This window comes from Mizuhopecten yessoensis, unplaced genomic scaffold, assembly GCF_002113885.1.
Source record: "Mizuhopecten yessoensis strain PY_sf001 unplaced genomic scaffold, ASM211388v2 scaffold716335, whole genome shotgun sequence".
Taxonomy (NCBI): Eukaryota; Metazoa; Mollusca; class Bivalvia; order Pectinida; family Pectinidae; genus Mizuhopecten; species Mizuhopecten yessoensis.
The window spans coordinates 868,383-895,055 of record NW_018480065.1 but is presented as its reverse complement, the minus strand read 5'-3'; the positions used below and the strand labels follow the sequence as shown (position 1 = coordinate 895,055).

General features: G+C 34.1%; 2 protein-coding genes across 2 annotated transcripts; both read right to left on the bottom strand.

Annotated features, from left to right (window-relative positions):
* Positions 1–6,182: 6,182 nt before the first annotated feature.
* On the bottom strand, positions 6,183–8,671 carry LOC110443270. Its single transcript, XM_021487393.1, has 2 exons — positions 8,568–8,671; positions 6,183–7,193 (listed from the first exon to the last, which is right to left on the bottom strand). The coding sequence occupies exons 1-2, from the start codon at positions 8,568–8,570 to the stop codon at positions 6,225–6,227; spliced, it is 972 nt and encodes a 323-aa protein (XP_021343068.1). The 5' UTR covers positions 8,571–8,671; the 3' UTR covers positions 6,183–6,224.
* Positions 8,672–17,730: 9,059 nt separating this feature from the next.
* On the bottom strand, positions 17,731–23,667 carry LOC110443269. Its single transcript, XM_021487392.1, has 4 exons — positions 23,634–23,667; positions 20,308–20,435; positions 18,767–19,153; positions 17,731–18,190 (listed from the first exon to the last, which is right to left on the bottom strand). The coding sequence occupies exons 2-4, from the start codon at positions 20,417–20,419 to the stop codon at positions 18,180–18,182; spliced, it is 510 nt and encodes a 169-aa protein (XP_021343067.1). The 5' UTR covers positions 20,420–20,435; positions 23,634–23,667; the 3' UTR covers positions 17,731–18,179.
* Positions 23,668–26,673: the final 3,006 nt, after the last annotated feature.

Here is a 26,673-nt window from a genome sequence, read left to right as displayed (position 1 = left end):
TGATGGTGCACTATTCAAATCACCATGCCTTATTAGCAACCATCTTGGATTTTGATTGTGAAAGTTTGTTATCGCTATTTCTTCGGACGTACCAAAGGGATCTTTCTTAAATTTTATATGTAGGTTCCCCTTTGTCCTAAGCTGTGCAGAGCAACTTTTGTGGCTGATCAGCTAAACAACATGGCCGACAGGCAGCCATCTTTGATTTTGATAGTGAAAGTTTGTTATCGCTATTTCTCGGGAAATACCCAAGGGATCTTTCTCAAATTTGATATGTAGGTTTCCCTTAGTCCCTTTNACAGTCGCCCAAACTATTTTTGTTGGGCCAGTGACTACCTCACCTGCTCGCCAATGGCGGTTTAAGTCTTGCTTGAGCGACCAAAAGTTGTCAAAACTTTGACAACTTTTGGTCGCTCAAGCAAGACTTAAACCGCCATTGGCGAGCAGGTGAGGTAGTCACTGGCCCAACAAAAATAGTTTGGGCGACTGTCAAAAAAAAAATGAATAAAAGAAAATATAGTCCCTTCCACATTAACATTACTGTTATCACCTGTATCCTATAATATCATTATTACTAAAAATGTACTGAAAATCTGTTTGAAGTATATGGTGATTTCTTATTTTGAGTAATTCCATGATGATGTTCAGTTGTTATGTACATGTATTACTTTAGTGCCATATTTAGCCAAACTCTTGTAACTTATGTTGTGCTTGTTTTGACCAATACAATGTTGAATTATCCTACAAAATTATGTTAATTTTCTATTCAATTAAAGAGGTTCCAAATTGTTTATCATGCTTATCTAACTGCAATTAGTTATAGATATTTATTTTTATCAAAATGTGAATGAGCTGATAAGAGTTTTTTTTTAAAGTATCTCTTTTGAGATAAAGAAGCAAAATATGTTGAGGAGTTGTCGAAATTCTTTGTACCATATGTTTTTATGAAACTCGATTGATTCACACTATTAAGCCGACATTAGCAAGTTTCATTCTCTTGTTGAGTGCCATTCCTTCAGTACCTTTTACTATAACACCTGATATCTTTCCAAAATCTCTTTCAAAAGTCTTGGTCAAATCATTCTTGGATTGAAACTTGACTGCTCATTTTGGTATTCTTCTTATTACAATAACAATAATAAGATGTGTGTGTGTTTTTAATTAGAACTGTAACAGATCATTTTATTTTTTTATCAACGTTGATCTGATCATTTTGCTAGCAAACCTTCCCTTTATAAGTATAGGGGTAAATAATAATAACTTATAAAATATCCCGATGATCTCCAAGAATTATGACATGTAAGCCTTTTGAGCAATATTGCCGAGGCTGGTATTACTTATAAATTATATTTTTAAAAATAAAGTAATGGCTTTAGAAGAATATTTTCTGAGATATCCATGGAATAGTGTGCTATGATATATCTGGAAAGATATGCATATCTATGAGATCATGGTTGTTCTTAGAAATCAGTCCTTATGATAATTTTTTTCTTCTTTTTTTTTTCCAGTTTATAATGTATATTTGATTGTCTGAGCCTCGGTGCGATTATTTGGTTGTCTTACTAACGATTTGACAACTAAAAAAATCACCTATTTGGTTGGAGATTTCTGTGTCTCACCCTCCAGGTTGGGGAATATTCTCTATTATTAATTAACACATCAGATTTGTTTAAAGTCCATAGACAAGAAAATTTTAATAAAAGCTGAAGGCCAGACAAGGTTGATCAGTTTCTTCAAATATTGAAAAGCTGAATGTCTTACAATTCTTTCATTAATCTTAATCCTGCCAGGACATACTGACTGACTATATTCAAATATATATATTGCAAATTCTGGTTAAGTATTTAAAGTTTATCACTCTTTTTTCTTGTGTAATAATACAACTAGTTACAATTGTACAACTATATAAAAAGAAACCAGCTAGAAAGTAATAATTCTCTAAGCAATGTATGATTATTAAAATAAAGAATTATTTAGGCTAGAAGGAACACTACATCTTCGTTTCATCCGCAGTACGTCGATAATTGTGATCTCGCAAATGAGAGCGTTTATTAGTTTTATTACGGTACCGTCGAGGAAGCGGCTCTGCAGTCGCATTGTTTACAACATCGCAACGGTGGAAGTTCAAGCGAACGTCTGTTTGCAGAGGTCTACATATAAGTATGTTTTGTATAGGGATGTACACGTCTACAATAAAATGAGACTGAAGATTAACATTTCATCATGTCTTCCTGTGAATGATTCTCGGACAAGCTGAGCCAGCGAGTGTAGATGGTCGGAAACTTGAATGGTGGGAAACTTCAATGATCTTGTTGGATTACGATGTGGACCGCCTCAAGATGGTCATTTGAATCAATAGCACGTTTGTAAAACTCTCCATTAGTCCTGAATTAATTGGAGGGTTTTAAAAGTAAATGGTCTAGAAATACTCGGGACGAAATGTCTCTTCCTTTCTCTCAATGGAGCAGGCGGGCACCTGAAGCGTACGATATGTCCGCAATATTTAAGACTAAATTCAGACTTAAGTCTGCCCTGTAGCAGTCTTAGGATTTAAGACAGAAATTTAGACTTAAGACTTAAATTTTGTTTCATGATCCCCAAGCTAAGTCTGTTAAACTTAAGTCAAAATCTTTGGACTTAAGTCCAGAATTAGACTTAAGTCCGTTTCATGATCACGGGACCAGGTCCTATGGTGACAGGAGATAAGCAAGCTGACAATGCTGTAAGAAGGCCGTCGGTGGAGCATTTCCGGATGTCATTGATGCCTAAACACTTATTAGATACTACATAAGTTGCTTAATATGGCAGCAGGGACGTTTGGACAAAACAATTAAAATGACACAATGACTAATGGTGGGTGTGAAATGTCAGACTACTTACTTGTAGACATATTGGGCTTTTTATCAGTATTTGTCTACATACATGATTCAACGTTTCCTTATCAGTACAGGGGCCAGTCGACACGGAACTGTACAGATAATGTTCGGAATGGGGACACCGATCTGTCAGTTAGTCACACTAACAAATGACACACACTTGGTCAGTGCACGGTCGGCATTGGTGTCTTCTCGGATAAACCGCTTTATAGGATATCTAATTACCAAGCATATCTGCGGAACAAGAAAATATCTAACAAAATGGTGCCAACAACACGTTTTGATATCATTTTTTTTTTATTGCACCCATGGATGTAGTCCGAATTATTCTGACGTTTTATAGACTTTTTTTTTTTTATATCGGTCTGTCGTCGATTAACGTCAGAACTCCGGTCCTCTATAATATGCGGGAAATATGCGCCCGGACTCGGGTCGCTCTTCAAACTGATATATTAGAAACAAATCGTCACTTTCACACACATGTCGCACATGGATCGAAAGATAACGTTGGGAAATACCTTGTCATGTCATGTGACATTGCGCATGGCCTAATTTCCATTCAAAACATGGGTTGGTATAGAAAACGTTGGAAAATACTGTTCGTAATGATGTTTGAAACATGTTATTGATACCACTTAGTGCATAAAGAATTATAGATCTTTCGATACATGTGCGACTTGTGTGTGAAAGTGACGATTTGTTTCTAAATTATCACTTTGAAGAGCGACCCGTGCGCGGATCGCTTATTTCCCGCATAATATAGAGGGTCGGAGTTCTGACGTTAATCGACGACAGACCGATATATAAAAAAGTCGATAAAACGTCAGAATAATTCCGACTACCATGGATGTAGACTTGTTAAAGACAAAAATGGTGATTCGTTATTCATCGTTGCCTCTGGCGTTATATTCTTCAACCCATATACATGTATATGTGTTGTTTCTTATTGATCTGTATTACAATGATGATTTAAATAAACTTCAATAATATGACCTAAAACACTAATTATACTTCAGATATACTTTTATGTCGGTACTTCCTGTTGTTAAAAAAACAAGCGTGGTTACGTTGTGATGGCTAAGCATGCGATAGTATCGGAGATAAACATACAAAAAAGTAATCAACAGAAGACACATATGGTTTAAGTACATTACATGACGTTTTTACTACCAAAGGTCAGTGCTTACAGCAGACATAAATATTGTTTACAACTAAAAACGCCTCTAGCGGCAAACTAAGAGCACAGGTAGCTCGGTGCTAATGCATGCGCCGGACACATCACTTGTTATCATTTATCTTATTATTTAATCAGCGACTAATACATAATCATATGGTTACATCGGTCATATTAACATAGGTAATAGGCCTAATGCTGTATGTATAGAAACCATAGTATGTATGTACTTGTTTCGTTTACGCCGACATACACTGTATCTCAGTGTCTGTTTTTTTGCTATGTTGTACTCAGTTTAGCTGTATGTCTCCCTCGATATCAGTGTCTAAAACATTTGTCTAATCATTTTATAACGCCAACATTCTTTTTAACACATGATGGTTATGTATCGAGATTTTATTGTACAAGGCAAAACACGATTTCGCCTTATGATTTCTCTTATGTGTAGTATTAATTGCTTCATTACCAAATTGTTCACCCATATCAAACGGCAACATGATTAAAGTCAAATGAATCATGTGTCTGTATTTGATGGATAATGTCCTGGTGGTCAAATGCCCTTCTTCAATCTTAGTTTGACTCAATAACGAAAAAGTAATATTTTTTTAGTTTAACAAAATTTAAATTGAATTATTCAAATAATTCATTTTCTTAACAATAATAAATAAGAAAGCAGAGATTTAAAAAAAAAAATGGAAAGAGATCCAAAACAAATATCATTCTTTTGTCACGGAGTGATGTGGGGAGATATCTTTCGTGTACATGATTATCATCAATTCTTGCTGATATAAGTATGATATAATGACTTTGTGCAAGCAGTATCTGTATCGAACGCACCCTTAAAAAATTCATCAGTTGGAAGAGCGATAACTCTTACATGTTTAATGAAAATGGTTACTATCAAGAACAACATAGGTTCAGGCCTCGATCAGCTATAGCTATAAATCATTATCTGATAAGCTTACCGATAAAGTGGGGATTTTAATTTGTTTTAGAAACATGGTTTTAAAAGTTTTAAAACACTTTGCATGATTTCAAAATGGCCCTTTAAGAAAGATCAGACAAAGACAAAGTACATGTAAACATTTGGAAAGAAATTAATTTTGATGTCCAGAGTTAATAACTTGTAAAGCCGATATGCTTAGAGAAATGTTAATTAAATATTTTTGTTTAAGACAGTTATATCAACAGCATTCAAAAAGAAGTAAAAAAGATGACTTGAGTATGTAGTTTGTTCATCTTATCTGCTGAAGCTCAAAAGAAAAAGAAAAACGCTTCTTGTATTTTGCTGGTAAAGGACCGATTCAGATTATGATAGTTAGTTGTAACCACTAGGTCCAATTTTCCTTACCCATAATTCATTTTTTTTTTTCTGTTAATAAAGTAATAAAAGTGTTCTCAAAAAGAAAAAGAAAAACACAGAAAAGAGACATAACTTTTAAAACGGTTTTGTGAAAAGTGTTGAAGAATTTAATTATTAGAATAAAGTAATTTTCGATAAAATGTCTAATGCTAGGTAGTAAGATCGGTATAGAATACTTTAATTTAGTAATGATCAAACTTTGAACAACACGAGTATTTTCTTTTACAGTGTACAATATGTAACATCTACTTTTGATGTAATTTCCTTCTATAGTGTACAATGGAACACCTACTTTTGATGTAATTTCCTTCTATAGTGTACAATGTAACATCTACTTTAAATACAGAGTTTAAAGATAATGAGGATATTTGAATGTTTCCTGTTGAATGTACCAGGTATATTTTACGAGTATGACAGAATACCGATATTTTTTACTCGTGTCACACACGTAAAATGTATAAATGATTCAACAGGAAAACCATTAAATGTTCAATTTATCAATTATTTAAGAATACCTAAGGACGAAAACAAAAGGGTGGTCGGGTGGCGCAGTGACTAGCGCCCGTGCCTTTTCACATCCGATCGGGGAATCAAACCCCGCCCACCTTGGTAAAAGAAAATTGTCCATCATTATTGAGATGGGTTGTAACGGTATTTCGTTATTACGGCGTCCAATTAAGGTTTATTTTATAGGTATCTATAGGGATTCTTATTCTGTTAACCTGTCGTTCACAAAATAGCTATTATAAATAATTACAATGACAAATAATTAAATCATAAATTAATAATTTATTAAATGAAAAGACATGAATTAATAGCCACCAGAACGTTTCTTGGAAGATGAAAATGAAGGTCTAGATATTCCCTTTGGGTACGCCATTCCTTGTCCCCAGGATCCCGTGTTAAACATGCGGCCCCTTCCGATCCCCTTACTGTAACTTCTGCCCATGCCGCGAGAGTTAGAGAGTCCCTTTCCTCTCCATCCTCCCATACCGCCCTTGCTCCGTCCGCGTTTTGGGTAGCTAAGAGATGGTCGATAGAACCCTTTGCTCATTCCCATACCTCTGTTTTGGAATTTAGGATATCCTCTTTGTCTTCCGAAACCCAGCATCCCCGTGCTGACTCGTGCCGATTGTCCAATGGATGGGAAGGAACCACGGCTTTTTTTCGACATACCAAAACCTTTTGGATAACTAGCACTGGAGGATATTTCTGACATTCCGAAACCTTTTGGATAACTGGCACTCGAGGATATTCTACGAGATTTTCCTTTGCCAAACCTACTTGAAATCCCGATTCCTCTTGCTCCAAAATTTTGCAAGCCCATATCTCCTCTAGCATTTGACAGGCCAACACTTCTATCTAACAAAAGTCCCTGGTCACTACCGAACGACTGGACTCCTCCGATGTCGGGTTCGAATCCACCAGACACAAAATTACCACCACTGCCGCCAACAAATTGATCCTGGGCACCTCCTCCAATGAACTGATCCTGCCCACCAACAATGAACTGGTCGTTCATTCCTCCGTCGAAGAATTGGTCTTGCACTCCTGCATCGAAGAACTGGTCCGAATTTAGTCCTCCAAAGCGTTCTCCGAATCCTTGGTCACCAAGGCCGCGGTCACGGAATTCGGGCTCCATTGCAATACCTCTTGCTTGGGACTGACTGAAGTAATTATCGCAGCCTAATTCTCCCGCCATGCCTGGTTCACATGGAAGTATGTGAAGACCAAGCACTACAGACAGCGAACAAGCCACGACAACCAAAGGAAACAGGGCCTGAGAAGGAAATAGGGAAGATAGTATATAGTACCATCACAAAACATCAGGTTAAAATTTGTTTAGTGATTCTAAGGAAGTAGTTATTTAATACTTCTCAATAATGTATCTACTAGACTATGACACTCAGTCTACAAATACTTTAAGCACCTTAAAAAAATAATCTTTTCAAAACGTTTTCATTAATATAGCTGTACATTTTAAATGTTCAGAATACTGTATAAGTTCAATCGTTCTCGGAATATGGATCTTTTAGTTTACGTCACTCTCACAGTATTTGGGACTTCCCGCTCACTTTCAAATAGTGGNCCCCCCACCCCCTCAACAACAAAAGAATATTCAAGTGTCAACAAAACCCTAAATCGAACTGAAAGTTTATAAAACAAGGGCAAAATCTTATCAAAAGAAAGATTCACATGGAGGCACTTGAAAAGTACGTGAAAAATAAGACCAGGTGTTCCGGAATGATAAGCGATGTACGTAACGGTAAAAATACATTTTCGTGGTGTTTATACTCTAATGGTTGGTACATTCACCCCGTGTATATAATACATATTCCAGTAGTATAAATATAATCCAATAGTGTACTTGTTTGAGTGATGTACATAAAATGATGTTAAAATTATGATTATTCTAATAATGTACGTATTCTACGTTAAAAGTCGCACATATGTTTAATTTGAATTGAGTTATATGTATTTATTACAATATGTAAATAGCGTTGAGATACTGGTAAATACTGCTTTGTTGACAGAGAAATCTTTCAAATTCTATCTATAAAATGTCTATAGTGAATGTCTCTCAAAGTATGATATCCTTCTGCTCAGGTCGATTAAATCCATGAAAGACTTCATCTAAAATGTTTGATGTTAGGACAGAAATTGCTTTCAGGATATTCAGTTTTACGGAAAGTTCATTAAACAAGTACAGGTATCTTCAAAGATTGATTGAGCTTTAATGTAATCATCCCGCACACAGAAATGCCACTTATGATATCCATAGTTATAACCGTGTTAAGTATTAGGCGTAAGGTTTATCACAATGTGATTACAGAAATTGTTTTGTAACAGATCACTTCGTTATTTTTATTCTCATATCATTACAGAAATCGTTTTGTCACATACTATGTATTTATTTGAAATCATATATCACTACAAAAAATGTTTTGTAATATATCAATTCGCCAATATATTCTAAAATTGTTGCAGAAGTTATTTTGAAATATACATTACCTTTAGGCTGTGTTTTTAAAATAAGTACAGGAAATGTTTCGTAATATGTTATGCTTCCGTTATAATTACCGTGATAATACAGAAATTAGTAATCATAATCCTACAATTACTGTAATAAATTATAAAAGAGATGCACACTTACCATGTTGTATGTTTGTGAGAGTTCTTATCCTACAGCTAACAGATCTCTGTCAGAAGCAGGTGAGACTCTACCTTATATAGGGACGTAGTGGTCAGTATGTTCTGTGGTCAGTAATGCATCATGGTTTAGTCACCTCCCTCAGTAGTTCCGGACAGGAAGCTCTAGCAAGCATGACTGGACGATAAAATTATCAATAAATACAATAAAACAATACCAATACAACAGAAGCCAAACAATGACGAATCACCTTGTTATACCTGTGTTTAATTACCTGTATATGTTCACCTGGTTTGTGAGTGCCAGGTGTACCATATAGGTACATGTGTACACCAGTGTGTTTATCTTTGTTTTATATGTGTTGTTTAGAACTTGTTATTGTTGTGTATACATGGGAATACTCTATACATTTATGCGACATTGCTAAGATAATGGTCGGCGTAAAACCACAGGACAGTCCACTACAAAGTGACCGAAAATTAAGTGTTATGGGACATTAAAGATTTTTATACTTACTTTTTAGTCTTCAGCTTCTGTAGTTACTGTCATTATTATGTGGTCAAATCTCGATAAATGTTCATGATTTATTGTGAATTTAATGTTAAGTTTTAATACTGTCTTATAAGAAAAATGAAGAGCACAGTTCACAGTAATGGTTTGAGCAAGAACTTCTATGATGATAACTTCCGGTGTTTTATCGTATATTTTTAAGAAAGCGTAAAATACCATATCTGGGCCCACTTGTATAAAACATCTCAACACTTAAGATTTCCTCAAGTCTAAGATTTCCCATAGACAATACATTGCTTGAGATTTTCCTTAACTTTGAGATGTTTTATACAAGTGGGCCCAGTGAAGTAGTGGCAAACATGCTGAAGGTGATTGTCGGCATAACCAGATGTTATGTTGATGACAATATCACCTGTTAGGTAAGATCAGGTAAATGCATTCAGGTTTCTATTTTGATTTTACAAAATTTGGTTCACTTCATTTGAAATTTTCTGTACGTTTCCGTTTTGGCTTTATTTTCTAAAAGATGATGAACATGTTCAAGAGTAAAATCCACTTTTTGGCATTTTGTATCTCGTAAACTTAATAAAATCAATCTTTTTCGTTTAAGAAATTGCAGCAGATGTCTTATATATAACCCCCTTCACGGCTAATATTATCTAAAGACTATGTTGATTTTTTTATGATTTTTTTACCTTAATATGACATTTATCTTATTATGGTTACACACGACATAGTATCCTTTCACTGAGACGTTATAAGTTATAATAAAATCTATATTTACAATTATAACTTTATAATCATTGTAAGATTTTTTTTTATCTTTTATCAAATATTTCAAATGAAATGACTCGTTGTGCGTCAAATATCTTTTTGAATTTGATGTCGTCAAAATCCAAAACTTAATGAACTTTTAATAACTTCTTTGTGTTGACAAAGTTGTTTTTTATTATTTGTATTAATGTTTTAGAATCCGTTATCCGTCACACCGTCTTTTTTTGCTGATCTAGTCCGAGTGTCAATAGCCACTCCGATTAGTGTACTTCACATGTCAAACATTCACCAAACGTACTGTACATGTACTTTAACCAAATGTATTATCCATTTATGTGTTACAGGGATTATTGAACATGGCTTGAATATGTATTTGATCCAGCTTAGGTCATTGACGTATTAAAATACAATGAACTATGGTTTCAGAAAGGGGTTTTCTGCTCTCATTGAAGCCATTATTGAAAAAATCAAACCGCAAAGACTAAAACTTCTAAGGAATCATGAAGTACCACGCCGATAATGTAGAAATCTTAGAAACAATAGAGTGTGTAACGTTCTTTTTCGATGTTATGGTAGTTGCTAGGACTTGATGATTACGTCTATGTGGAAGCCATTGTGAAGTTTAGTTTTATGGACATGTACAACTATCCATATTCTTTTCAAATTTTACTTTCTGTAGGGGCTACATGGTTTTTGTTCAACATTTTAACGACGAAATTACGAGAGTCATCATTTGACCTGATTATAAGCCTTGGCGTTTGGTGTGTTATGTAATTAATCACATGTCCAGTGAAATGTAACTAGGAAACCACCTAGATCATTTTCAAGATTAGACGGGTTTCATAAAGACATGAAACAGAACGCGTTAGCTGTTGCCGAATTTATAATGTTGCGTTCGATATTTTGTTGAAGTGACTGATATCTTTCTTTGGTTTTTCTCTGTTTGCTGTCTTGTCGTATCGACATTTTGGTTATATTACTTGTTACCCCCGATATCTACATCAGATGATAGTAATTGTGTTTTAAGATATGCTGGTTGATGAAGACTGGGGAAGTTATATTATCACCAAAATGATCGCGTTAGGAAATATTCCTTTTTCTATATACAGCTCGATGACGCAGAAGACGGTTACGCTTTTGGAACACCTTATTTTTTAATCCTTTGACCATTTTAAATGTCTCTATGCTAATATCTCCGTTGTTCACTGTGTACACTAGATTTATCAAATGTCTCTATGCTAATATCTCCGTTGTTCATTGTGCACAATAGATTTATCAAATGTCTCTATGCTAATATTCCCGTTGTTCATTGTGTACACTATATTTCCGTTGCTCATTGTGTAGACTAGATTTATCAAAATTTAAGTTTGAATAACGGTTTCGTTTACACATTTTTTCTGTGAAATATCATATTCTTTAATAGATTGATTTGATCCAGATTATGTTATTGACTTCATACTTACAATGTGGTATGGTTAAAGAAAGGTTTTCTGTAAAAAAATGTAGCCATTCTTGAAGAAACAAAAAAAAGCAATGTAACTTAAACTTGTAAGGATTCATTTTGTGTAATTGTGGTCACATACATTAACAGTTTATTTACTTTTTACACGTAAGAAACAGGAAGGGTTTTGCTGATTCGGACTATGGCTTTTCCTATTCTACAAAATGTATATCCTTTCGCGGGAGTAGTTTCTTCTCCTTTCAATTGCCAAAATAAGCTCGCAAATAATAGATGAGTGTTGTCATTTTTCCGTGGGCAGTTTGAAAAAAACTTTTTTTTTGTCTAATCATTTTCGGCCAAACGTAGTTTTCTCACCGAACAAGATAATTCCATCTTTCTGAATTAAACATCTGAATTGGAGTTTTCAATTTCTACATGTCGACAATTTCTTCATCGCGACATCGTCTTTATCACGATTCCATAACGTAAATTGCGTCTAATGCCGAAGTCATGCACGTGTGATACTATTTTAGTTATAATATATATATATATACATAGGAATCAGAGAATGTACTAGTAAAGACAATATTTGTTCTATACGAGTACTCTACCTTTTTCTTGCACCTTGACATATGAATGCGATACTTTGTGTTTTGTGTGTGAACTTGTTGGTTATACACTGTACAGATAAATTGAGTTTGTTCATATCGACTTTATGTATTTGTATTTTGTATACTTCTCCACATCTGTATTTCAAAGACGAAACGATACACGATAACAAATCCTTCATGTTTTCCCAAATATTATGGTAATAGAGCATTGAAATTTATTTGACACAACCTGAATTATTAAATCGTAAAGTTGTCATCGACATTAACTGAATCATTATCAGTGTGCCCTCTCGTCCCGTTTTAAAAACTGGCATATTTTTTACACTTTGGGATTTTCATTGTCGATCACGTGGGTATTCAGGGAGATGTGGTGGGATGTCAGACTAATCGATCCGGGGTCCCGATTATCTTTTTGTTTCCTTTTGTTAGTGTATTTCCTCAAAGTGTCGTTTTCTTAATATATCTGTTTCAGGCGGGTCGTCCCGCATGCAAATAGATAAGAAATAAATAACAACTTCGTGCATTTGTAATTAAATGTAATAGTGTAAATTTGGAAAAACGTAGGCCGGTTCGAACTAGATATATTTTCACTTGAAAGATTAGTATGTCTGATGAAGCTAGTAGAATACAAATTGCACCAGCCATCGGAACTGTCATTAGATGTAACCGTTATACCCTTTGTATTAGATCTATCTATCTGAAGAACATGCTTTAAGATAATATGGTAATAGTGAAGCGATTAGCAAAGGGTGATATGTAGGAATTATGGTACAGAAATGTACAGCTGTTCATTGTTCTAATGATCTAGTTCTATTTATCTTAAAATATTCTAAAATGCTGATTAGCATTTCCCTTCGCTCAAACAAATGAAAATGATCTGTCTGTTATCAGGACTGTTTCATTATTGTTATCGCTATCCACAGCGCAAATTGTATCGTCTTACCGTGTTATCACGTCACACTATTTATGTACCAGGTTTCATCAATAAATGTATGTCAATCAGAAATTATGAGCATTTACAGGAAAACAATTTAATTATGTTCTTTTCTCAAATCACATCAATATACATTAACGCGTTCTAATTGTTGCGGGGGCTGTAACAGAGCTCCCAAGAAAACTACCCCGCAGTCGTAAATGATGGTAAATGAAGTCATTGTACAAAACGGGATCATTCACCAACACACCAATCAAAATCGGTCAATATCTAACTTTCGACAAATGAGAGGCCACAGCAGCCATCTTGGATTGCGCAATGACCAAAGCAAAGGTGTCTTCTACATCTAGACATGCCCACAAATCAATACTCATGGCGACTTTCCATTTCATCTTACTTGTGGTTTCTGAGAATCCACTCGGGGGAAAGAAGAAAAAGAAATTATGAGGTTAAAATACTTTGTCGATTATACCTTAAGAAAATAATAATCATTTAATAGCCTACAATTGAATCTGAAAATTAGAACAAAACATTAAAAACGATAGTGTCGAAGTGGTCTAACTACATATTGACTTTATTTTAAGACATATTTGAGGAATGGTATTGGCATGACATCGTTTCATTCTCTCAGCTAGGACTGACCGTTAAAGGCAGAAATTGCAATTTCTAACGTTGTAACAGCATTATGAAGTTTTAAAATTGTATCATTTCTTTATTTATCGCAAAACATTAATAGAAAAATTATGATTTAAAATTCGTTACTTATTACGAAATATCCATATCGCATAAATTCTGTTTGTTTTGTTTTTATTTAACGTCCCTTAAACAACTACGATCATTAAAGAACATGCTAGGTTTCGATGGTGGAAAACAGGAGTGCCCTGAGAAAAATATTGACCTGCGGTCAGTACTTGGCGAAAGCCCCACAAAGGCTTCGAGCCCTCGACCTAGTAGTTGAGGGTTAGTGATCGTAGACGGTCAGACACCTTAACCAGTTGGCCACCGGGAACAGATAAGCCCGAATAGTGTTGTATATAGGCTGATTTGAAAAGTGCATTAAATGAATTAACTAAGGTACTTAACACTTGTTAGGTATGAATTACACCTCAGGACAGTGGTCTCGGCCGCATTAATTACAATACATCACATCTCAATACATTCCAACTAGGAACTTAGGAGAGAAAAGTATGGCTGACCTTAGTATTGCTGGTAGCTTAAAAATACAAAACGTATCCTCGCTCTAGGATTACAACCAATTGTTTTCTCAGAATCCATAGATTTGAAGTTTTCTAATATGGCGAGAAAGACTTCCCATCCCTCTGATATCGTAAGTATGGTACTTTTCATGGGAAAAAAAATACTGTTGAAACTAAAAACGAATTTCTTTTACAACAGAAAACGTCGATTCCAAATCTTTTCCAAACTTCGATGTTGTATACAAATACAGTTACACAATAAAAATGTGAAAACAACCTTTATAGTCATATTTTATAACTTCTAAACCATATTTATTTTTTGGTTTCATTATAACATGAAGTTAAATAAAACAAATCGGTACAAAGTAATTGAAGTCATATAACTTAGTGTACCTTGCACATCATTGCTACTTTTTTTTTGACAAACGTAATAACGAAATGAATAAAATATTTAAACAATCAACAATGATGGAAACAGAGGACCATAATTAGTGAAGTCTTATTTTTCATATTTAAACATATAATCCAAACAGCACATACAAGTTTCACTTATTTAAGGATGTACCATTGTACAGAAAAGGAATGATTTCACATGTATTTTTTTCTAATTGACAACTGAGATTAAACTTGGGTCTAAGTACTTGGTACGGATGCTATGTAACCGGTCCCTCACCTTCACATGGAATTTGTCGCATCAGTACGTGATTGATGCAGTAATTATGTATCTACGCATGCGTACTGTCAAATGTCCAGTAGTTATGGCCGTTACGGTCCATGTTTCGTCATTAGTGACAGACACATTGATTGCGCTTGCGACATCTTTTAATACTGGGAACACATAAATTATACATTTCTCGGCGGATTGTTTTGCTTACATTTAGTAATGTGACTTGTACGAGGATTTTGTTGTATTCCCCTGAAATAACAATATTAGAAAAGTGTGTCGCAATATTTTATTTACTGATGTGCTACAAGACTTTTTCTGCCTTTATCTGTTGTCGCTTTGTTTATCAGTGTGTGTCGTGGAGGTCACTGTATACCACATTTCACAATCCCATGCTGTACCTGTGTTGACACTGTCTGGTAGGGAGCGTGTATTTGTATGAACATTTGATTATTGCCATAACCAACCGTATATGTAACTATTTTTGCCTCGTAATATATATTTGTTCTTTGCGTGTAGTGTTTACCCTGCTATCATCTTATAATTTGTAATACCCCCGCTTAAATATCGACATATCCAGACATAACTGCTGTATGTTTATGTTCGTTTATCTATAATTGATGAGTTAATTGGTAGGTAATATAGAGTATCTTACATTGATGTAAGAGACAGTTATATCTAGCAGAATTCGCACAAGGTCAGTAAGCTAATACTGTACCGTATTAGCTTCAATTGGAAGCCTATTTGTACCTACAAAAATAGCTTCGTATCCCCTTAGACAATAAGCCCCTCCCCCCTTATTATTGTAACTGAACGGACAGTTTGTTCACTCGATCCTGAATCAATTATCTCCTTGTCCCTTTAACTTTGTCAATAGAGTATTAATTAGAGAAAAATATGATGTAAGACTGTTAATAAAACCTAAATAAAATTAAAAATAAAAACGAATAAAAACAACATTGATAAAACTATTATGGATTAAATTTACACCAATTTTATTTCATTTGAAAGCGTTGATAAAATATTGCAGCTTGTCTATGAATGGTCACCATTTTTGATTGTGTTCAAACCAGAAAGTATAATAGAAAGTCGGAGTTATTATTTTGGTTACATTAACTTTCTTTATACACACATATTTCAAATCTATTATATTTCCTGTCAGGAACCCTAAATCAATGGCTCTTGTTTTCAAATAGTCACAGTAAGAATAAAAGAACAATCCCAATTTCCTTTCGATTATAGTTTAAGACACATGTTGGCCACCATGTAAGACAATTTAGAAGAAATTATCGCATAAAGCAGTGTTAACGGTGGGTAGATATAGGGCTACACACGTTTAAAGCTAGAGAAAACCGTACGACATACCAAGTAGTGATTTGCCCAGATTTAATGTACCAGATCCATTAACTTTTCTATAAATATTTGTTTATAACGAATGATATTACTGCAACGTTAGCAGAAAGGAAGAGAACAGTATGGTTTTCATGCACTTTAAACGCTACTTATATACAATAAAGAGATTAATTATATTTGTATATTTTAATTCACGTTACATGTTAGTAACGTGAGGAGATCAATTATCAATAACATTTGTTGATGCATGTTACACGTTTGTCATAAAGAAGAGATCAATTGTATTTGTGGCCCCAACCACATCCCTACACTCATATATGACACGTTCTTTCACACGATGTCAAGTGCTTTGTTCGCTTCCAACGACCATTGAAAATAAAGCATATAAGCTTCAATAAACCCAAAAAGAAGAAACAATCTGTAGTCGATGTTATACTCATTTGCTTTTTCTTATCAAGCAAATACTCCGTTTTAATTGAGAGTTGAGTTATATATACGTTTGAATTATTATAAACCAACTGTAGAGGTGACGATGGTACATATACTGCTTGTTAAACAGCTAACGCCAGCATAACATTACAGTCGTATTATTTTATTTTATTTGTATTGTATTCTTATGTTTTATTCTTCTCAGTTGCAGAACAAGTTTGTTATATGAATCATTCAGGAGAATTGCAACTTTTGCAAATATATCTAATTGTAATCAAATATTACTGCACATCTAACAATGAAAACGAAACCATTTAGTACTTAAAATATGCAGGTTTATCACATAACTGACCCATTTTACCATGCTATAACAATATGCTAAGAAACACCTGTAATAAAACCTAAAGGTGCTACGATTGGTCAAATCCATGGGAACATCTTCTTACCACACTACAGGTACTATTTTTATTTAACTGAATTTTGTTCAGCTTTATGTTAATGGTTTTGCTATTAGATGGATCTGGAACTATCTTGAACTGCGCGGGACGGCAATACTATGATCGGAGTACTTTGGTTTTAACCTATATAGAGTCAGCCGATAACGTATAATATAAGAATGCTATGTGATAAATAGGATCTTACATGAGTGTCCATGTCATATTGAATTTATGGAACTCTGTAAATAAACTCAGTATGACATGGACACGGATGTCAGATCTCTATGTATCATATTCATTGTGGAACGAAGGTTATTTTTCATTACTTCTTATTGTATTAAAACGATCGATCTAAGATGAAATATTCAGTGTAATTTAATTTATGCTGAATACGTAGTTCGTATGCTGTTTGAAACCAATATATATGGTATGATAAATTAGATATAATAAAATGCAGTAAAAATCGTGTTCGCTATTCAACAGATCCACTACTTCGGGTTGACTAAAACATCTTCCATTTGACACATACAGTATCATACAACTTGTATTCTATGAACTTAGTTGAAATAACTGCTTTTTATGTTACCACTTGATCATCACTTGAACATTTTCAACACTAAAGCAGAAGTGATCCCTGTCATTGATGCAGATATATGTTTTAATAAGATGATTGATATTAAAAACAAGACGAATTATATTTTGAACAATACAACATGTTTTATTAATACAAATAAATACAAATTATATAAAAACAAATAACACACAATATGATTGTACTAGTATGGGAACTGCCTTGTAGTATATGTTGGTCATATTGTTTTTTTTAAATAACCGAAAATATCAGTCTCCCGAAAAAAAACGGTATCGTTCATAAAAGTATTCAGATTTTTATAAAAAATAGCTTTGACGTTCGTAGAGACTGAAACTTGCGGTGAAGATGATGATGTAGAGGGTTTATTTGAAAATTGTGAAAGATGAGAGATTTTTTAAAGAATCATAAGCTTATACTGGTTTTATATGACTACTTGCACCACATTCGCGGCAATAAAGTGAAGGCAATGGTATTAATAAATATGTATTACACATTATTAACGATTCATATCAAAATTGCAAGGTAGACGTCGTAGTTTCTTTAACAACAGAGCACACGCATACGTCACTCCAAAGTTGGATCCAGAGGAAAGCCACAGATGATTGTTTTGGGATTGTTCTTAAACAAACCGGGATGACCTGGCCGCGGAGTGTCAGCCGATGGGCAGTACTCACCTACAGTAAACCTGAAACAGAAAGACATTTTTAAATGGCGTGTTCAGTTACACAGAAGTATCAATTCTAGGGAACAGTAATAGGCATGTCAATTTCTACAGTATATTACTTTACACTCAGAACTGGTTGTCCATTATGCAATGACTCAAAACACATATTTTTTATGCAATAAAAGATGACATTCGCACTAATGAATGTTTATACAAAAGATACGGGATAGGTTTTTGTATGTCGACTCATCCAACGCCTGTTAAGCACATGCTTTGATTGAACGATAAAAACTGTTACGCTAAATACACACGATTTCCTGTTGCAATGCAATGGGAAACAAAAGAAACAGGGGACATTATTTACTGTAAATTAACCCAGAGGGCGCTGCAGATCACCTTTTATATATATGCAAATATAGCAAACTATTTTTGGAATTAACAAATATATGATCGCTTTGTTTTTCGTAGAGTCGTTATAAAAAAACGCGCAATCTTTCTTTGTGTATTTTGTATCTTGGGCTATCAAGATTAATATCTTTAACAATATTTTCAATCGATATAATATATAACATTGTATGTAAGTAACGCTGGACCTACCTAGTAACTTCAGTGTCCTGAATTGTGACCCTATATCACTTGACATAAGACTTCGAGACGATAGACCATGTGACGATAGACCATGTGACGAAGGACGACCATGTGACGACAGACCATGTGACAACAGACCATGTGATGATAGACCATGTGACGATAGACCATGCGATAGACCATGTGACGACAGACCACGTGACGATAGACCATGTGACGACAGACCGTTTGGCACTAGACCACGGGACAGAACGGCACGAGAGGGCGTTCTCGTGATAATAATGGGATTGTTGGCCCGGAGTGTGTAAACCCTCACATCCGATGAGTCTGGGCGGTCTCGTCTGTCTGGCATGTCAGGCCTGTCCGGCCTGTCCGGAGTATCAATTAAGCTGGACACTGCAAATATAGAAAATAAAACATTAACACCTTTATAAATAAATTTAGAACAGTTCATTCTTCGAAAGGCCTTACACAATTTATCACACGAATACGACAACTTTAATGTTTTAGTGTTTGGTTGCCATGATGCATTTTTACTTTCATTTCATCATTTTTATATATTGTTCTTGATTATTGACGTTTTTTGGGAGAATACTCAACGAAAAATCAACATAATTCCACGACTAATGCTACAGAATTCAACAAATATTTCAAAATAAATGTATCCACTATTATTTACGTTAAACTTGAATGTTCTTTTTTTTCTTAGTTTGAAATAAAATGATAAAATATCGACGAAGCGTCATTTTCTTTGTACCCTGCTTTTACTCATTTTTGACGATATATTTATTTTCGCGTAAGCTGGTAGACGATTGCAAATATACGCTTTTGTTAATATCTACTCAGTAAATATAATAGCTGTTGTTCCTTTCCGGGAAAATATCCTTTCGATTATGTCGCCTTAAGAAATAAGTGTTTACGAAATTACTTGATAGATAGTTCATTATTTTAAGTCGTCAGATACATAATTTAACTTATTCTTTTTGGAAGATATTATCATATTCTTATTTCTTATTTTATTTTTGTACTTTAAAATCATCATTTAAGATGTGTATGTTTTGTAAAGAAATTATTTGTAACATTCAATAAATAATCGCAAAAAATAAATGTGATAACAGGGAGGTGCAATAAATCACGGAAAAAACATTACTTAAGGAGCATCATTTTATTCCAATACACCATCAGTGTTACAATTGAATTTTAAAACAGATCGCCACGCAACCGTTGATAAATATTATTGAGATATTATGGTCGTGTTTGCATTGGGTGTAAAAAGAAGTAAACACATTAAGCATTAGCTTAATATGTATACCGTCATAAGTTTGACATCGGCAAGTTTTGATTCAAATTTTACGGCAGTAAAGCATGTCAGTTACTGTACCTGATATAGGTAAACATGTAAATGAATATTTCCCCCAAATATTTATGAGATAGCAGTATTGGCAGGCAATTGTCGAACAATATAATTTTATGAACACAATTTTTTCTGATAAACCATATTCTGTTTCCTGGGACTGAAATGTAATACAAACTGTATCTATGTTACTCACATAACAACTTCTGCAGATCGAAACCCGAGGATATGCTGCGATGTAATTGGCCAAGAGCTGATGACGTCAAAACTAGGACGACGATACACAACAATAAACTCTGGGCTGACATGGCGCCTAGGTAACGTCTGTTCTGCAGAAAATGACATAAAGCATATATCAAATGACCAGTATTGACCGCTTGGGCCGTAGCGGTGACCGGTGTATATACAGTACGTAGTATACAGTGTGTGACTAATACTCATTAATCTGTTTATAGTTAATGCACTAAACTTATATATAGACTGTGTTATTATCAAATGTATAGATGGTCTGTTGTACCGGTCAGTATTTTATTATAATGTTTACGATGTATTTTTATAACTGTGTGACTGTGTTTTCTCATACTTCTGTATGTATCGACCTTGATGTTTATTACCTCGTGCATGGTACATATCACTTTATGGGTCATAACAATTGATATTTTTTACATTTATCATAAAGCTTAGCATATATAGTTGTGTGTTTTTTTTTATAGTATTCTGTTTCTCATACCCCTGTATAGTTTTATTGCATTACAGTGTATATGGCGCATGATTATATAATCTTCTAAATAAAATATTACTATTTTATCTGTAATATAAAGACGATTTTTTTTCTTAGAAAAGGGTTATCATCATTGAATTTATTTACCAGTTCCATAATTGATTAATCGGATCGGTCATTTCTGCGTCGGTGAACTCGGTAGGACTAATACATGTTTACATTGTGTTAAAACGTGGTCAAAGTATCTGTTACCATTAAATATTTTCACATTATCCAGTTAAACATAGAAGTCTGGTTATGTTTCCAGAACAACTAAAATTATGTATTACAACAGCAGCAATTCGATTGCATCCACTGTATCATTTGCATATCAACTAAATGAACACAAAATTGAAGGTTTCCGATTGTATACCTTTTATGTTTCGATGGTGCATTTAAAAATGATTTTTACTCTGGCTTTGTACTTAAAATATTGGAAAGTTATGCTTCATCAACGAATGCTATATGGTATCCAGTAGGTACTGTTAACGTCGAAATTCTCGCGTGTGGATCTGTTCGTTCTATAAATCTTAAAAACTGATTGCGGTGTAGAAACCTTGGCGTTGACAATGGTTCTGAAATATATCTGCTGTGAAATCACAGATTTTTGAAGGGGTTTCAATTTCGCTGATTTCGTTGGAAATCTTCATCCACGAATTCAAAGGTCGAAACAGTAATTACATGTTATATATAAAGCTATTCTTCGTTCTAGTTGGTAACCGTAATCCACGAATCCTTGTACCAACGGAACTGTGTTTTGTCCGGAAACCACAAAATGTTGGCTCTACGAAAATATCTGTTTACACAGTATAGCGCGATTATTTCCACACACCGTATAGTTAAAATTTCAAAGTGCGGAGTATACCGTCAGTGCTTCTGTCTATATTGTCGATGTCTGTTCTGATTCAGTTGAAGCGAATGCAAAATTGGCCAAAATAGATTTGCAGTTGAACTCGCGATGGCAACGTTATTTAATACATTTTGATTGCAATCCATGCAAAAATTATGCAATGCAATCACCAGGTTTTGAAAAGATTAAGACTGACAATGGCGACCAATTCATAGAAGATAAACTGTTTATTGGTGAACCACATCAAGACATCCTGCAATCAATAATTATGACACACTATTCATACAGCTATCCATATATGTTTATCAGCCTCTGTTTTATTTATGTTCACTTAGCAACGCTTTGTACTTGACTACAAATTCATGTATTTCCTACGTTAAACATGAATGTTGTTGATATCTACTAACTTCATTATTTATCGCAATTAAGCCCAAAATTCAAATAGTTATCAAGCTAAAACACTTATTTGCCAAACCAAAAAGCAATTTCTCGAAACTAAATTGTTTCCGTTTTATCATTGATGTTATGATGGACAGATAATGAGCAAACTCTGACTGCGTATAGATATTTGTTTCAAATATGGCGCCGTTCACGCTTCAATGAAATACGATCCGATGACAATCGTTGCTTATTTCCTTCAATATCTAGATCCATGTAACATCTTCGGGATCGCTTATTTCTTATCATATGACGAAGGATACCGGTGAATCCTTTGACGGTATAGTAAACAATGGTGGCTTCTTTCTGGAGTATTCAACCGTGTCACTACCAGACAGTGTGTCAATGCGCGTACGATCGTTATAAGACTATAAAAAGAATAAAAACAGTGTTGTTCACAGTATGTTTTCCCTATTTACTGATATATCAATGTAGATTCACTTAAACTGTATTATTCTAGCATTTGTAGCAATACGCTTCGACGTTTTTTCTTCGTATGTTGAATAAAAAAAAAATATCCTTCATTTTGACCGCGTATACGGTAGTAAGAGCCAAGTTGGCAACGGCCATATTCTTTATGGGGCGCTAATGCGCATCGTAGAATATGATCGTTGCCAACTGCATTCATACGCCGTTAAAATGAAGGTCAGTCCTTATAAGAACGACAAAGATAAAAAGATGCATCAACAGAAAACAAAAGATTAGTTTTTAAACAAGTATACTGCACACATGAATTTATTAATAATTTTGACATGTAAGTTGATTAGCTAATAGCATGATAAATAGGTAGTAATCTTATGTGTTATCTGACGTATCAAATGTCATATGTTCATTGCGCGTGATACATTGTAATCGAGTGCAACCTTGAACATCTATGAACACATATGTGTAGTACTGCTATTATTACATACTTTGAGTCGTTATTTTTATGCATATAATATATTTTGCAAAAACTCTACAAATCAATTCTCCATATCAATGGTAAATTTGCGTCCTGAACACCTGACCATAAAAACCACGGAATAATGACGTCACGTCACCATAGAATGAACAGGTATGGTTATAAGATACCGATCTTGTTTCAATTAACGATTTGATTAGTTGAGTCGCAGCCAAAAAGTAGTTCTGCTTACTGAGGTAATACAACATTGTGTAATATCCCCTTTTAAATGCATGACATTGCAATGCATGTCCTGTATACTGTCTGTGTCACTATATATGTTTAACAGGCACATAAATCGTGTGATGTTATTTTGTTTGTTTTTTTGCATTTTATAAACTCAAATTGGCATAAACTAAATATTTTGCCTAAAGACTAAAAACAAATTGCGATAATTCTTGTTTAGACAAAACAAATGGTGAACCGGTATTCATGCAAATTTAAGAACATAATAATCTAAATGCGTGAACTGCATACCGGCAGGTAGTATAGAATGTTAACATTATTGATAAAAACATCTATTATTCCACTTACCTGAGAAGTTGGTCTAATCGATACTGACCGAGGTATGAACTGCTAGCATTATATATACAGGCGTATCCGGTCACACGGTGTTTTAATGTCCGTGATTATTGGACGCCTTCGCACCCAATGATGAAAGAAAACACCTTGTAGGAGGGCGACGGGAGTTAACGTTGTGGCATGTTAATATCCAATTATGTAAACCTTTGTCCATCTCTTGGCGCCAATGACACCAATAGCTCAAGTCATAAAACACCTGTAAAGCTGTGGTCACTGTCGTGTACAATGTATACTACAGGTATAATTCTTCCAAAAGCGGACTTTTTCTATGGTAAAAGCATAATATATATTTGCATTTAGCGATGTTTGATATATTCAAATGACAGTCATACTCTTGATTTACAGAATGTGCCAATCAAAATATAATAATATTTACACAGCGATCCTACATCAAAACAATGCAAGGAACAGAGCGGCAATCACAACTAAAGCATTGACATGTTCAAAACAAAAAGCAAATAAAAACAAAAACGAAAAACGGAGACACGTTTATAGCGCCCGGCATCATTAAATTTCACGCAATATTGCAAGGTAAAACAATATTTAGCGCATTAGGGTACTTTAACTTATGGAATTTATTTTACAAGTGCATTATCCCAATAAAGTAAAATACTGAATTGGTAGGTTATCGCCATTGTTCGGCGGCAAAAGGGTAAACAGATCTTTTCTTTTATCTGTTTTGTTCATGGTAATGAAAATCGCTAGGTGTTTTATCTCGCGCTGTTCTTGGTGAATATAGCGAAATGGAGTCCCCCGCGGAAATTATCAGCTATACAGTAGACAAATATAAGGTATAGCTTCTTCGGTTTTACATATCCCTTCATACGCATTTGATGTAGTTTTACGCTATAGAAATACGAAGTATGCAAGCATGTACTAGAACATTTCATTGCGCCATATGTCCATTTTGTCGAATTAAAACTCTGCAGACATATTCATACACATTATCGCATTCTTTATTTTAAATAGTTGTTTGAAAACTCAACGGACATATTCATACACATTATTGCATTCTACATTGTAAGTTAAATAGTTGTTTCAAATTCAACAGCCATATTCATACACATTTCTGCATTCTATGTTAAATAGTTGTTTGAAAATTCAACAGACATATTCATACAAATTATTGCATTTTATGTTAAATAGTTGTTTAAAAACTCAACGGACATATCCATACACATTATTGCATTCTATGTTAAATAGTAGTTTGAAAACTCAACGGACATATTCATACACATTATTGCATTCTATGTTAAATAGTTGTTTGAAAACTCAACGGACATATTCATACACATTATTGCATTCTACATTGTATGTTAAATAGTTGTTTCAAATTCAACAGACATATTCATACACATTATTGCATTGTATGTTAAATAGTTGTTTGAAATTCAACAGATTTATTCATACACATTATTGCATTCTATGTTAAACAGTTGTTTGAAAACTCAACGGACATATTCATACACATTATTGCATTCTACATTGTATGTTAAATAGTTGTTTCAAATTCAACAGACATATTCATACACATTATTGCATTGTATGTTAAATAGTTGTTTCAAAACTCAACAGACATATTCATACACATTATTGCATTCCATGTTAAATAGTTGTTTCAATAAACAAATATACTTAACAATACCTGATACACGGCATATTGCACATATAAACTATAAAGGGTATATACATTGTATATTGCAACAATTATAGTTTCATTTTGATTGCGGACTGAAAACAAATTAACAAATTCATTGCTTTCCGACAGAGATCAAAAAAGAAATACTGACTTAAAATTGAAGCAGAAAACCATTTTTTTTCAATAATAATACAGGAGTTAAGATGTTAGTGGCTTCCATTATGTAAGTATAGAAGATGCTATCCTATAGCGTTACAGTTCTCTGAAAATTATCAACAACAGCACATTGTTAAGAAAGCAAAGCATGTGTCAACAAAGTTGCTAATTATCGACACTTGTTGACCAAACCTTTAATTTGGGACAATGAAATAAACACTGATAATGAATAAAAGCAAACATGTTTTTTCTGCTTTGTAAAATACCAATCAAATGAACTTGGCAGAACGCTCTATTGATCCACTTATATGCAAAATGTTTAACAAAAGTACAAACACACAGAGAAAAACTACCAATTAATGTTGTTATAACAAAGAAACTNACATCGTGCGCACACCGCACATCGTGTAACGTTGTGCGATCCCACAACTGTAAGTTACCCAGTCTGGTTCTGTAGTCGCAAATGGTGGATTGTGAAAGAAATTACTGTTGCAAATGGGCCCCCAGACAAAATATCCAATGCCATAGTATCCGTTTAAATTTAAACATATTTTATTGTACAAATATACAATTGGATTGGACAACAAGTTATTACAACTTAATAGAGTCCTCTCCTCAATACATATGGAAAAAAATAATGTATATGTTTTTGGTGAAAGGAAGAAAAATAGGATGGAGAAGGAAAGGTGGGAAGGGATGGGGTGGGGGTGTAACCTAGAAAAGAAAACGTGTAAACTGTGAGATCGATCCGCATTTGAATAAATTATATATTATACAAATTTCATGGCATGCATCCTGGTAGACTAATTTCAAATTGAACAGAATCAATGCAACAAAGAAATCAGGCAAAGTATTGAAATGCAATTTCATAAAACCATATTTACTCTAAAAAGATCATATTTAAGTGGACTACACTGATGTCTAAGTTTAGCGTGCAAAATGATCAATTTACGTTCACCGAAACCTAAGTAGATTGGTGGAGGAGATTGTACATTTGAAGTTAAGGAGTTTTTGAATGAATGTAATGAGGTCAATGATCGTACTGAAAGGTCCAATGAATTCCAACCGCGAAGGGTTGAAGGTATAAAAGATATTTTTTTAGAGAAAGCTTGAAAGGACAAATTCTATAATCATCATTGTTTCTAATGAAGAAAAGGTGAATAAAAATAGTGAAAAACGGGAGGGGGTGGGGGGTGG

What these genes read in the sequence shown, in the direction of transcription:
- LOC110443269 (XM_021487392.1), bottom strand. Translation starts at nt 20,419, where the DNA reads ATGTCAGCCCAGAGTTTATTGTTGTGTATCGTCGTCCTAGTTTTGACG. An exon ending in CGATCTGCAGAAGTTGTTAT is followed by an intron (nt 19,154 to 20,307) that starts GTGAGTAACATA and finishes CTATATTTGCAG; the next exon opens with TGTCCAGCTTAATTGATACT.